Source organism: Cydia strobilella, chromosome 24 (assembly GCF_947568885.1).
Source record: "Cydia strobilella chromosome 24, ilCydStro3.1, whole genome shotgun sequence".
Lineage (NCBI taxonomy): Eukaryota > Metazoa > Arthropoda > Insecta > Lepidoptera > Tortricidae > Cydia > Cydia strobilella.
Window position 1 is genome coordinate 735266 of NC_086064.1, and position 13627 is coordinate 748892.

The window sequence follows — 13627 nt, forward strand, 5'->3', positions numbered from 1 at the left end:
CTTTTGACCTTTTGTGACATATACTTAATTGTATATCTTCATCTTTGTGTATTGTATTAATTTAAATACAGTCAAATTCGGAAATTCCCTATTCGAAGTAAAAAAATACTCAATACTTTTATAATACTGTATTTTTCTAAAATTTGTGAGAAATGTTAGTCCTAATCTAAGTCGCGCAAATATAAACAAAAGGAACATTGTTTACTTCAGGCGCCGCGATAAATGCTAATAAAGATCTCTCTCAAACAACAATTTTATGTTTAAGCTGTCTGTTTGTTTACAAGTTATCTGCAACGATAACTATATAATTAATATTGCGGATAACCTGTGACTTTTGATAAACCATGTTAATCCTGTTTAGTTACATTCTATGTTGAGTATGTTGTATTATTTATATTTCATGTTTACTGTATCAATTTAGATCTCAATAGGTATAAAAGTCCTGTGAGACATGACATAATATTTTCCTTTATTATGATCCTTTTTGTAAATCTAGGATTTCGATTGAAGGACTTTGTATCCATGGTTATGAAAATAATTAAAAAAAACAAACTTGTGCAAAGTCTATGTCAACATAGGCAATGTGTAAACAATAAATGATAAATAATTTACGTTTTAATGCTGCATGATGAGAATCTCGTGAAAGCCGCGAAGGACAACTCCAGTAAGTACTCCTAGACTTGCATGTGGGATGTTGATTCGACGATCATTGTCCCGATAGTCGTTTCAACGAACGGTCTAAGCGAAGAGTCTCGACCAACAAGAGACTCGCTAGGTAGTTGGATCAAGGGTCAGATACAGAAGGCCGTGATCCTGGACACGGCGCCGGTTCCGGCGGTTCCTTGGGCCCTGCCCCGCTGCTGGCGGCACCCTAGGTTAGGTTTTTTATAATATGTTTGTTTATAGGTATGCAATATTTTTGTATATTTTTTTTATTTTACTTTTATATCCTATATATTTATAAAAGCCTAGCCTAAGATGAAAGATAAATAAAGGATTTTTTTATAAAATCGTGAGTTCCACGTGTCTTGACCCGTGTTACATTATATAAATATTTATAAAATATTTTAATATATCAGACTCGACATGAAACCGTCATAACAGTGATAACCCGGGTACAGTACGTCATTATTGGCTAATTAGTAAACATGCTATTATGATTTTTACTACAGATCCGCCTTTATTATTTAAGAACTGGTTTATCGGAGTAGGTAAGTCAACATGTGTGATATAAAATTAATAATGAAGGCCAGTTGTTTTTTTTTTATCTTTAAAGGATTTGCGACACTGGATGCGTTCTGCGGGTAGCAGTCAGGTCAAACTCCAACTTCAAAGGTTGCTGTCAATGTTGTTCATACATAATGCGGGTTTGACGTGACCGCTGACCGCAGACCGCATCCAGTGTGGCAAATCCTTAAGGCCTTGGCCTTTACAATCTGAGGATTTCTTTGACAATCTGAAGAAAGTAAAAAAAAATGTTGCCAGCTCAACTTACCCATTCGCGCCAACATAAGTCTCCTTCGCCGTAATCCCATTATAATGCACGCGATTTTCCACCTCGCCATCCACCAGATAATCAGTCATCACGAAATTCACTATTTCCCTATTTAAATGCCGCCTTAAATATTTAATGTCACTCAAATCTTTTTTTACACTGGTATTACGTCCGTGTCTATGCGAGTGTTCCATCAAGCTTGTGTTTTGCAATTCGGAATTTGAATTTTGAATTTGAAATTGGAATTCGTCTTCGCTAACGTCGCAGCTAGTGCTGCCCAGAAGGAAGAGGATGAGAATTGGTATCCGGAACATTTTGCCGCGCGACAGGAGTTTGGTGAAACTCGATATCTTCTTTTCTTTTGGCGTATTGAGCTCCATGGCCCTGGAAAGAAAAGAGAAAATTATGAACAAATGTATTAAGGTTTAGAAAATTTCTCCATTAATTTAAAGGGTAAATTCAGTGGTTGAGTCAAACACAGTTTAGAAAAAAAACAATAAAAGGTAACGACCCGGGTACATATATATCACTTAAATTTGAGTCTCAAGTACAAAAAAAATTATCCCACTTGTAAGGATGCAGCGTGAAAATTAGCTTTAGCGTTATCCACGTGAACGAGTTAACCATACTATAAAATGGGTAATATGAACTGGATACATTATTTTATTAAGACGATACATTTTTTTAAATACGGTACATGTACAATAAAACATTATAAAAAAAGGTAAATAAAAAAACAAAGGTTCCATTTTTGCCAAATTTGTTATTGCATGCCGTTTAGAAAATAATTATACGACCTGCTACTTCATTACATTTATGTCTCTAAAAACATAGTTCAAAGTGTTCAAACCCATCCCACATAGGGATAAGTTCGCCTCAATCGCCTGTATACATATAGCATACATTATGTATAGTTTGTCAAACTCATTTCAAACATAGACAGCCAGAATCATACTATCTTTGTCTTTCACTAGTACTAGCACCCAAACTAAAAGGACGAGTATAGTTTTTTTGTTCTTATTTACTGCCAATTTGGTTTGACCAACTATATTAACTTTAAAAAAATTTGCTTCTCGTGGCAAAGTGACAACTTAATAAACATTTTTCAATTAAATTAATTTCAACCAGACTCTAGCCTATCCATTTTTAATTATTCGTGCGTAAGTAAACACCAGCTTCAAATATCACATTTCCTAGAACATGGTTGTAGGTCATCATATTTGATTTCTCTAAACATTTTTTCCGCACCATTTGAAATTTAAGACAATGTCAACATACCAGATTTCTGGTATCTGGTGTCGGTACCGCCTTATTAGTTTTGCTTGAGCGGCAAAAAACTGCGCATGTTCGTTGGCATAAAAAAAAAACTTCGCGTGCCAGAGACAAATTGATGAATCGTTTATTTTATGGGATTTGGCTAAACTAAGGAGCCATCTTTAAAAAGCCAAGTACAAGATGCTTTGGTATAACCTCGAATAACGTTAGAATATAAGGATTTATTTTAGAGGAAATTTCTTCTAATCTGAATTAAAAACTGTAATAGATGTCATATATTAAAGGGTGGCGAAGCCCTCCAGTGGTGAGCGGTGGAGTGGTGATTTATACAAGTAGTGTGACTATGACTACTTAAAAAACACGAATCAAAATATTTAATAAAATAATTTGATGTTTCCAAACTTGTTCTTCAAATCTGGTTAAAAGTTTTTTTCTATACCACAACGGTGGCAAACAAGCGTGCGGCCCGCCTGATATTAAGCAGCCACCGTAGCCTATGTGCTTGCAGCTCTGATTTTTCAAAGGTTCGAGTCAAACCAAGAAAAGTGCAGATTTTGACAGCACATGCAGTGCAGGTGTTATTTTAAACGTCAAACTTCTATGTAATTATGACGTATAAATAACACTGGCACTGCGTGTGCTGTCAAAATCACTGCAGACTTTTCTTGGTCTAACTCTACCAACTATAGGAGATTTACGTATTGAACCAAAACACATTATCATATACATATAATAACTTTTTTTTTAATCTGAGTGATATTTTTTCTGGAAAAAACATTATAGACATTATATACCTAACAAAGAAAAAACTATAATTAAAAACTAAACTAAAATAAGACTAAATAAATCTAATATAAAAACTATATTAAATCTAAAGAAGGCCCCTGCGGCATAGTACCGAAGACGCTGGCAGCATTTCCTCGCTGGATAGTTAAACTAATTCGCTGAGCGAGGAAGCTGCCAGTTCTTCGCTCTCCTGTGACGTCTCTGAGTTTTTACGACAGGTCTTTGAAAAGACAGACTCATAATAACTACCTATCTCATTTATATATGTTCTCATTTATTTCTAAAATATTAAACTGTTTCCTATACTCAAACACGCCCACTTTGTCAGCAGAAAAAGGCGCGAAATTTATATTTTCAACTGAAGTCAACTCTTCGCGCCTAAATTATTTAAAGTTGTCGCATTTTTCTACTGTCAAAGTGGGAGTGCCAGTTTAAATATTCCGCAACCACTTGTCATCACAGAAAGTGATATCCAGTAAAAAATATCCTACTTTTTCGTAAGTTTTTTTTAGCAGCAATGAAGAACAGAATGTGTAAGAACGGTATAATTTACGCAAACGTAATTTAAACTACAAATTCAGGACAAGGTTCGGAAACCGCCGACACCTCACAAACCACATAATCTTAAACCAATTCAATATTCGTAATCAGATATATTGGAGCTAAAACGGTACTTACAAGTGTCTAGTTTTGTTCTATAAGTTTGATTTATTTATTTATTTAAGACTTATTATTAACCGGGCAATTAAAATATTAAACAGGAACTTTCATTGGGCATATAATAATATAATTTGGCCGTGCATTAATAATTTAGAGCCTAAAAATTTATATTGGCTCCAAATATGAGCATCATATTATTTAAAAAAAACCGGCCAAGTGCTAGTCGGGCTCGCGCACGAAGGGTTCCGTACCATTACGGAAAAAAACAGCAAAAAAATCACGTTTGTTGTATGGGAGCCCCATTTAAATATTTATATTATTTTGTTTTTAGTATTTGTTGTTATAGCGGCAACAGAAATACATCATCTGTGAAAATTTCAACTGTCTAGCTATCACGGTTCATGAGATACAGCCTGGTGACAGGCAGACGGACAGACGGACGGATAGACGGACAGCGGAGTCTTAGTAATAGGTCCCGTTTTTACCCTTTGGGTACGGAACCCTAAAAAACTGGCATCAAATTCAAGCCACAAAAAATAATAATTGGGATCTTGAAATCTTGTTTTCTAGCGCTAAATCTGGATTCAGCTATTATTTTCTATAACAAGATGTATTTTTTCCGCAAAGTTATCTAGGACTTTTTCGTGTAGAATTTAAAGCTTTAATGTTGCCTTACACCATATTTTCATAGAGAACGTATATTTAGAGTAAAACGCAAATTTCTCCAGGATGGTACACATTTTCCAAGATGGCTGCGATTCCTAGAGGTCCCCAAATGTCAAATAGTGTGGACATGAAAAAGAGACCTTTAATTAACATACATACCAAATTACTTTGGAAGGATTTCGAGGTGAGACTTAATCCGATTGTGCTAAAATCCGATTAATTAGTTAACCGGTGCCTTTATTTAAATAGGGATATTTTACACGGCATCACAGCATATGCCAATCATCTATCGTTTATATGTACCTCGTTCTAGGAACATTAGGTCGCGTGACAGTTTTCATAAAGATGTAACCATTGAGATCCACTTGACATTATTTTTTTAATCGTTCTCCATTCGTAGAATCCAATTGCATTAATTATCAGATACATGAAATAATTGTTCCAAGAAATGAAGAACATGAGAGACAACATATTTTCAACCGACTTACCGCGAATTGCACCTTCCCATACAAACGTAGTTCCGCTCTCATTTTAAAACTACGTGTTGGATTGTAATGAAACTTTGCACATACAATTACATGAGGTAGGTATATCTAGGTCTGTAACGAGATTATATAGTTCTAAATTAAAAGTGGAAAAATTCACTGTCTTGGGTGCGACTTGAACCCACGACCACTACCAACCGTACCCAATGGAGCGAATAATGGATAATTGTTTTTTTTTTAATTTGCATTAATTATTTTTGTGATTTTGACCCATGTTCTTTCTTAAAATTGTTAAATAACTAACGAAACCGTCAACGCCCGAGACGTACCGTACGAGAGTAGGCCAAAGGTACTGGCGCCATCTGATCGAGAGTCAAATTTTCTTGATTTTCGAGGCACGTTTTTTCCTTAGACTGTATCTATTGCGGAGTTATATCTATCTTTGCTTATATTAAACAATTTACATTAAGCGTAAGGTATCTACTCGCAGTTTTCACAATAAATGCGTTTCGTGAATTGGCAGCGCCGTCGGCACTGAACTTGAACTTATTTATACGATAACGCCACAGATTAATAAATAGTTACTACGTAACAGATACATCATTCCCATACAAAAGCGAAAATACCTACTCTATAATAGCCTACAAAATCTTAATAATAATACCTGCTGCTCAGGACGAGAAGAAATGTACCATAAGTATGCGCACAAAGAGTCGAGACTGCCTTGCTCGCCGTGCGAGCCACGTGCCAACGCGTCATCGTAAGAATGCGCTAGGGTTGTACTGTTACTTATGTTATTATTGTAATAAAACGAATGTTGCGAATCAACCATATTTTATATTAGTCAATCAAATATTTAAAAACAACACTCATAATACCTGACTCAAAAAACTCCTTAATTTACGATTTATCTACTTATGTTCAAAGAAATAAATAGTGACAAAATTCATAAAGATAGATTTAAAATACTACTCACCTTTCTTCGTCTCTCGGAAATGAAAAAACCGGCCAAGTGCGAGTCGGACTCGCCCACCGAGGGTTCCGTACTTTTTAGTATTTGTTGTTATAGCGGCAACAGAAATACATCATCTGTGAAAATTTCAACTGTCTAGCTATCACGGTTCATGAGATACAGCCTGGTGACAGACGGACAGCGGCAGCGGAGTCTTAGTAATAGCATAGAGTAACTTATACTAGAGCGGTATTGTCATAGTAAATTTTGTAACCCCAGTAAATTCACTGCCATCTGTCGACACACTTTAAAACTAAAAATGAAGATTTATAAAAATACGATAGAATGTATTTAAATATAGATAAATGATCTTTTTTATTTGCATTAATTATTTTTATTATTTTGACCCATGTTCTTTCACTGATATGCGTTAAAATTGTTAAATAACAACAAACGAAACCGTCAACGCCATCTATACGACTGTAGGCCAAAACTAGTAGCGCCCTCTGAACGAGAATCAAATTTTCTTGATTTTCGAGGCACGTTTTTTCCTTAGACTGTATCCATCTATTACGGAGTTATATCTATCTTTGGTAATAGGGTGCCGTTTTTACCCTTTGGGTAAGGAACCCTAAAAAAACGACAAATTTTCTTTTGTTTTTTGACTTTTACACCCATCTACTGCACAATAATTACGTGGTTTCGGCATTTCGAAGCGTAAGCGCGGGAAACGTGTGGTGCGAGCGCTCAGGCGGGCGTTCGGCGGCCCTCTGTCGATTATATCGTCGACGATACGCCGAGCGGTAGGCATATAGCGCGTGGCTTTGAGCGAGTGAAGGAGGCCTGATAACGCGATCGCTGGGCAAGGCCAATCATAAACACGGGTTATTCTCAAGTGGGCCAATCAGCGTTTTGAGGAATTAATTCCCAGCTAGCTGGAAATCGTTTCAATACTTTCATTTGTTTACATTGGGAGATAAATTTCTCCTTGGAGACCCTTTACACCCTCAAAGGATAATTTGATGATCGTTTTTTTGTTATATATATTTAAAGGGTATACGGAAAGAACATGTCTAGTCACTTTAATGTATGGTAATTCCGTGACCAGGACTTTTTTAACTAAAAAAAAGTTGTGTTACATACTCGTATATTATACAGTGGTAGCAAAAATTATAACTAATAGTTCATTAAGAGCTCTACATTTTGAAATGAAAATCTCATTCGAAAAAAGTGACTAGACAGTAGACATGTTCTTTCCGTGTACCCTTCATTTTATCTCTGACACCTAGACACTTTTACATCTCTAAACAATTTTAGTACTTGTCTGTTGTTCGACATTTAGACTGGATACATCTCTAACAAAGTACATCATCTCTAAAATTTACATGTAAAAGTTCCCCTGTGGCCTACATAGAACAGTACATCATCTCTAAAATTTACATGTAAAAGTTCCCCTGTGGCCTACATAGAACAGTACATCATCTCTAAAATTTACATGTAAAAGTTCCCCTGTGGCCTACATAGAATACATGTTTGGATTGCCAAACCACTCGATGTAGAAGGAACCCGCAATCAATTTTAATGGCACTACTATGGATGGTATAGAAAGGATGCCAATCTCTTATGGCAGAATTGTAGCAAAAGTGACCGCTTTCAGCTTTAAATAATAGTTCATAATCTCTCCGGTGGCGCTAGTTAGGCTCTGGGACATGAGTATAACATGAACCATATAAGGCAACAAATAACCCGACCAAATTACGTAGGTTGGTTTTGGTAGTATTTCGGTGTATGGTGGCGCCGCCTAATTACTGTTTTTTGATGGACACTTTTCATACATAGAGATTTGGCTCCTTTATATAGTCTCCATGGGCACTACCAGCAAGTTTTGGTGACACTGACACTGACACTGACACACTGGACACTGACTGGATTTAGACATTGGTAAAAAGGAGTTTTCGGATTTTTAACATGATTATATGTACCAAAAAAAGAAATTCAAAGTGGCGGCCATTTTTTACAAACTTTGACTACGAATTCATATAAAGGTATCTTTCGGATCCTCAGATATTAATTTTCGTCATGATTAGAACAAATTTTCAGTCGGCTCGCACTAATATGCGAGTGCGAGCGAGATGCATAGAAAGTAAATTACGTTCTCGATATACGCCATATGTCGTCGCCAAACTGATGGTAGCCGTACCTACTGATTTAAATGGTGGCATACTATTTTAAACGTCGGTAAAATTGTTAAACCTTATTATGTTTGAACTCGATTAAATTAAATGTTTAGAGCATCAGCAACGTATGGGGTATCAGTACATGAAGCAGTCACGGGCATATAATAATAGACTCCGTTTTGGCGCGGCTGCAGTCAGGGTTTACTAGACATACCGGCGCCCTACTACAGATATATGTCTATTTTCAGCACCGGTACTAAAGGTATTGACTTTGTGCAAAGTGCGTGGCTAACGGCACTCTCTACCAGTCAACCATAGGGCTAAACAGACGTAAAACACATAGGCACATAGGTATCGTTATTCAGATACAACTCTATTTTCTCATCTGCATGAATGGTCGAGTTACGCAGCGTACTTAGTAGGCGAACAACACGCGAACGCGAAGCGAAGCGATGCGGAGCGGGGTGAATCAATCCTTTGATACCTATAGAAGTGTCCTACGTGGGCGATCTCGTTGCGAACGCGAACGCCTTGGGCCCGCCGCGCCGCTTCGCTTCGCGTTAGCGAGTTGTTCGCTTACGTAAGACGCTGTGTAAGAGCCAAATTAAATTTCAGATACTTATTTAGTACCTACATAAATTTGTTGTAATATTACCTTAATATTATTTGAATCAAAAGGGACCCAATGCTTTCTAAGACTTCTTTCCGCACAGATTATTATATATGCTAGTTTTAAGATACAAATACTTTATTCAACTTTATTGTACGAAAGTGAGTATTAGAAATAATCATAAGTGTGTCACAATCAGCGAGATATACCTCTATATGAGGCTATGGCTTGATAATATAGTACATTGTGCAACATGGGGCGTAAGTTAAATATTGCTGAATAGCGACGGCTTGCCGGAGCGATTTATAGACTCGAGTTTGCAATATTATTACGCCCCGAGTTACACACAATGTTTTCATCACACTTGCGATACAAAAATGAAGTATAGAGACAAAAAAACTGTAACTTATTATACTAGAAACTTCATAACTCCCTAGGGAAAATGATTTTTTTATAGTTCCTGCTAAGCCAGTGTGCAATTCCACATTTACTGAGCGAGTGATGAAAAAGAATATTTCATAACATTTCCTCCACTTTTCGGCCCGACACGGCATCTTGTTAGCATACCTCACAATCCCATAACACTAATATAGTTGGTCAAACCAAATTGTCAGTAAATAGGAACAAAAAAAACTATACTCATCCTTTTGGGTGCTAGTACTAGTGTAAGACAAAGATCTGTCTATGTTTGAAATGCTACAGTCCTATGACTAACTATATCACTGACGTCGATGTCAGGTGACGTGACGTCATGGAACAAGTAGGTTACTGTTTGAATGGTGCTAATCATACGTCGTCACCGAAATCTGGGTGAATCGTGAATCACTATTTGGGAAAGATAAATTAACCATGATGTTTATTGTCAAACCTTACAATGTTTCGAATTATATTACACTTGAAATAGACGTGTATAACTTAGACTTGATGTATTGTGTGATATTCAAGCTGCACGAGGGCGGGGTATTTATATACGGAAAAGGGATAATATCATTAATATCCAATAATGAGAAGAGAGTGTATAAGGGAGAGGTAGAAACGGGAGTTGGAAGGGGCAGACCTCGGCGGACTTTCGCTGATCAGATCGGGGAAATCCTGAAGAAAGGCCAGGTCAAGAGCACCCTAAACCGGCGAGCGTGTATGAGGAATGTTATGAAAGTCATCATCATCATCATCATAATTTAAGAGCATGGCTCTTGTCGGTGGAGTATGCGCCAGTTTTCTCGGTCCTCGGCCAGGTTCTTTAGGTCCCTGTAAGACACGACATTTGCTTTCGCTTTCAGTTGTTGTGTGTAGCTTGCTCGTGGTTTTCCGCGGCCTCTTCTCGCTTCTATCTTGCCTTCTAATATAGTGTCTTCTAATATAGTGTTATGAAAGTGAAGGAAGCGAAAGAGGTATGTCAGGATCGTAGCAGGTGGAAATCCGTGGTCTCTGCCTACCCCTCCGGGAAATAGGCGTGATTATATGTATGTATGTATGTATCCAATAATATGTGTCAGGTATGTGTCAGTTATATGGACTGTTTTTCGAAGTCAAAAACCGGCCAAGTGCGAGTCGGACTCGCGTTCCAAGTGTTCCGTACATTACACAATTTTTAAAACAGGCCCAGGATGCGGTCTACCGCATCTCATATTCAATCCGCATCTCTAGATGCTGATTGAATATTGGCTAGGACCCCAGGGGCGGTAGAGATGCGGATTAAATATTATGATGTGCTAAGATCGTGAAACAATTACTATATATAGTACGTTTTAGTAAACAATGATTAGCGATTAGTTAAGCAACATGATAATGAGTGTCGACACAACACAATTGTAAACGGGACCTCGGTGACCGATCCTACTGCGGACTGTCACTAAATTATTTAAATAATAAACAGTCAATTAAACTATACATTTAGATACAAAAGTAATAAGTATTAGACGTCACCGGTGATCGTAGAGCTGGCAGCTTCCTCGCACAAAGAGTAAGCGTTGCGATACAGCGAGGAAATGCTGCCAGCATCTACGGCACCATGCCGCAGGGGAAGAGTTTTTAATTCTAATGTAAATATTCTTTATTGCACCAAAATTAGTTTTAGTTATTTATTTTAAGATTAGTTTTATTTATTTTTAGTTGTAGTTTTATAAGTTAGTTATTTAATTTAGAGGTGAAAATGTATATGCAATTGTATTATAAGTAATTTCGTTATCTGCCTATATAATTTCTTATTTTATTTATTAAAAAAAAAAATTATAAACCGGCCAAGTTCGAGTCGTACTCTCCCACCGAGGGTTCCGTACTTTTTGTATTTGTTGCTATAGCTAGCGGCAACAGAAATACATCATCTGTGAAAATTTCAACTGTCTAGGTAGCACGGTTCATGAGATACAGCCTGGTGACAGACAGACGGACAGCGGGGTCTTAGTAATAGGGTCCCGTTTTTACCCTTTGGGTACGGAACCCTAAAAACATGTCTAGGTATACAAGTTTCGCCAAATTGAGAGGCGATTTTAGTATTTCGTTCGCTCGATTTTTCAAATAGCAAGTTTTCTAAATGTCCTATATAAATGTGAAATAAAATGAAAAAGAAAAGAAGTTTCCTGAAATATCCGAGAACATTTCCACTTGCCCATCTGTATGAGAATGTTTTGATTCTTTTAGAAACGAGCAATATGAATTTAAAGTATCTCGCTATTAGTATTTTGTTTCACAAACACGATTTAAATCCCCATTACAGCATTAATACACCTGTCAACACAAATGTCGGACATGACACCCCTTCACAACACTTGACTTTACAAACTTAACCAAACGCTAAAACAATCAAAAATATAACTTATTGCAAATGTAATAAGAACTTCAGTAAATGAAAGTTACGTTGGTCGTATCCTGGGTGAATAATTTTTAAAACTGCGTATGAGTCTCTAAGATTATGCAAATTTGAATCTTCGTGTGAATTACTAAGGTTGTTTTTATATGACATATTAACTTAGATCCTGGCTATTATCTCATTAATTGATTTGCAGGTAATGAGGATAATACAAGCTGTTTTTATAATTACGGGCAATATTTTGCGATGTTAATAAATATGTCATACTGAGCAATTTTTACTATGGGATGGGACCAACCCCGAAATCGAGGAAAAACCCGGTCAAGTGCGAGTCGGACTCGCGCACGAAGGGTTCCATAACGGAAAAAAACAGCAAAAAAAATCACGTTTATTGTATGGGAGCCCCATTTAAATATTTATATGATTCTGTTTTTAGTATTTGTTGTTATAGCGGCAATAGAAATACATCATCTGTGAAAATTTCAACTGTCTAGCTATAACGGTTCAAGAGATACAGCCTGGTGACAGACAGACAGACGGACAGACGGACAGCGGAGTCTTAGTAATAGGGTCCCGTTTTTACCCTTTGGGTACGGAACCCTAATAATGATTCTCGCATAGAAAACCCATTTTCTCCTGATTTCGGGTTTTTACAATAGTAGAAGTTGCTTAGTAATTTAGTACGACTGATTCATCTCGCAAAATATTGCCCGTAATTACAAAAACGCCCTGTATGATGGTTCCAAGGGCAAATGTTTTTAGGGATTTAAAGTAAAATAAATACAATTAAGGGGCCCACTGACTATCAGTTCGCCGGACGATATCGGCCTGTCAGTTGTTCGAAACTGTCAAATTTTTGTTCTAACTGACAGGCCGATATCGTCCGGCGGACTGATAGTCAGTGGGCCCCTTTAGTGTAAGCCGTTCGCATAAAAAAACCACAAATCTGACACTTCTAGTACCGGTGTTTAATAGGGAACATCAAGTAGGTATGTAATTATATGCTATAGCCGGGTGGCTACGATTATGAAACCGAATGACTTACCAAAGAACGATAATAAATGACAGAAACAAATTGAACAACCGAACACTTACCATTTTATTAAAATGCGTGGTCGTTCGGTGTTTATTTAATTTTTATACACTGTTGAGAGAGTAACCATACAAATTACAGATACACATCAGTAGGTAGGTTGCCAACAAACTAGGTATTACTGATTCTTGCCTTGGCTTTTATGGACGAGTGTCAAATAGTGTTTGTTACCGGGAAATACCGGAACCGAAAATCAATCACTTACTCCTTATTTATGGGCATTTTCACTTAAAACGGTATGATTTACGTTTTTTCGAAAATCACATCAACTTTTGGGTTATTTCTACTCAGAATCACACGGACTATCGATTAAAAAAGAAAAAAATATGTCCCCAAAAAAGTTACAGTTGTGTAACGCATTTTCACATACATTTTGTATGGACCGTTACAAAACTGACGCCCAAAAATTGTATGAAAAACTGAGGACACTTTTTTTTTTCTTATTCAATAGTACCTACTCGTGATTCTGAGTCTAATAACGCAAAAGTTGATAGTTTTTCAAAAAAAAGTAAATGGACAAAAGTATTTTTTCTAGAAACAGTTATTTATACATATAGACCAGCGGTGGAACAAAAATGGGTTTTGATAATATTAAAGTTTCTTCTTTTTCGATATGTCA

At 36.7% G+C, this 13627-nt stretch overlaps 2 protein-coding genes across 4 annotated transcripts in view; both read right to left on the reverse strand.

Moving 5' to 3' along the window:
- The window catches only part of LOC134752300 (uncharacterized), a 121302-nt gene that overhangs the window by 94394 nt on the left and 13281 nt on the right, over positions 1–13627 (reverse strand). For all 3 annotated transcript variants that reach the window (XM_063687963.1, XM_063687964.1, XM_063687965.1), the window contains exon 2: positions 1496–1879. In XM_063687963.1, the coding sequence (XP_063544033.1) occupies positions 1496–1875 (380 nt within the window). In that variant the 5' untranslated portion in view covers positions 1876–1879. The remainder of the gene's footprint in view (positions 1–1495; positions 1880–13627) is intronic.
- LOC134752295 (UDP-glucosyltransferase 2-like) overlaps positions 1–13627 on the reverse strand; it is a 77059-nt gene that overhangs the window by 312 nt on the left and 63120 nt on the right. The gene's annotated exons all lie outside the window — the stretch shown is intronic.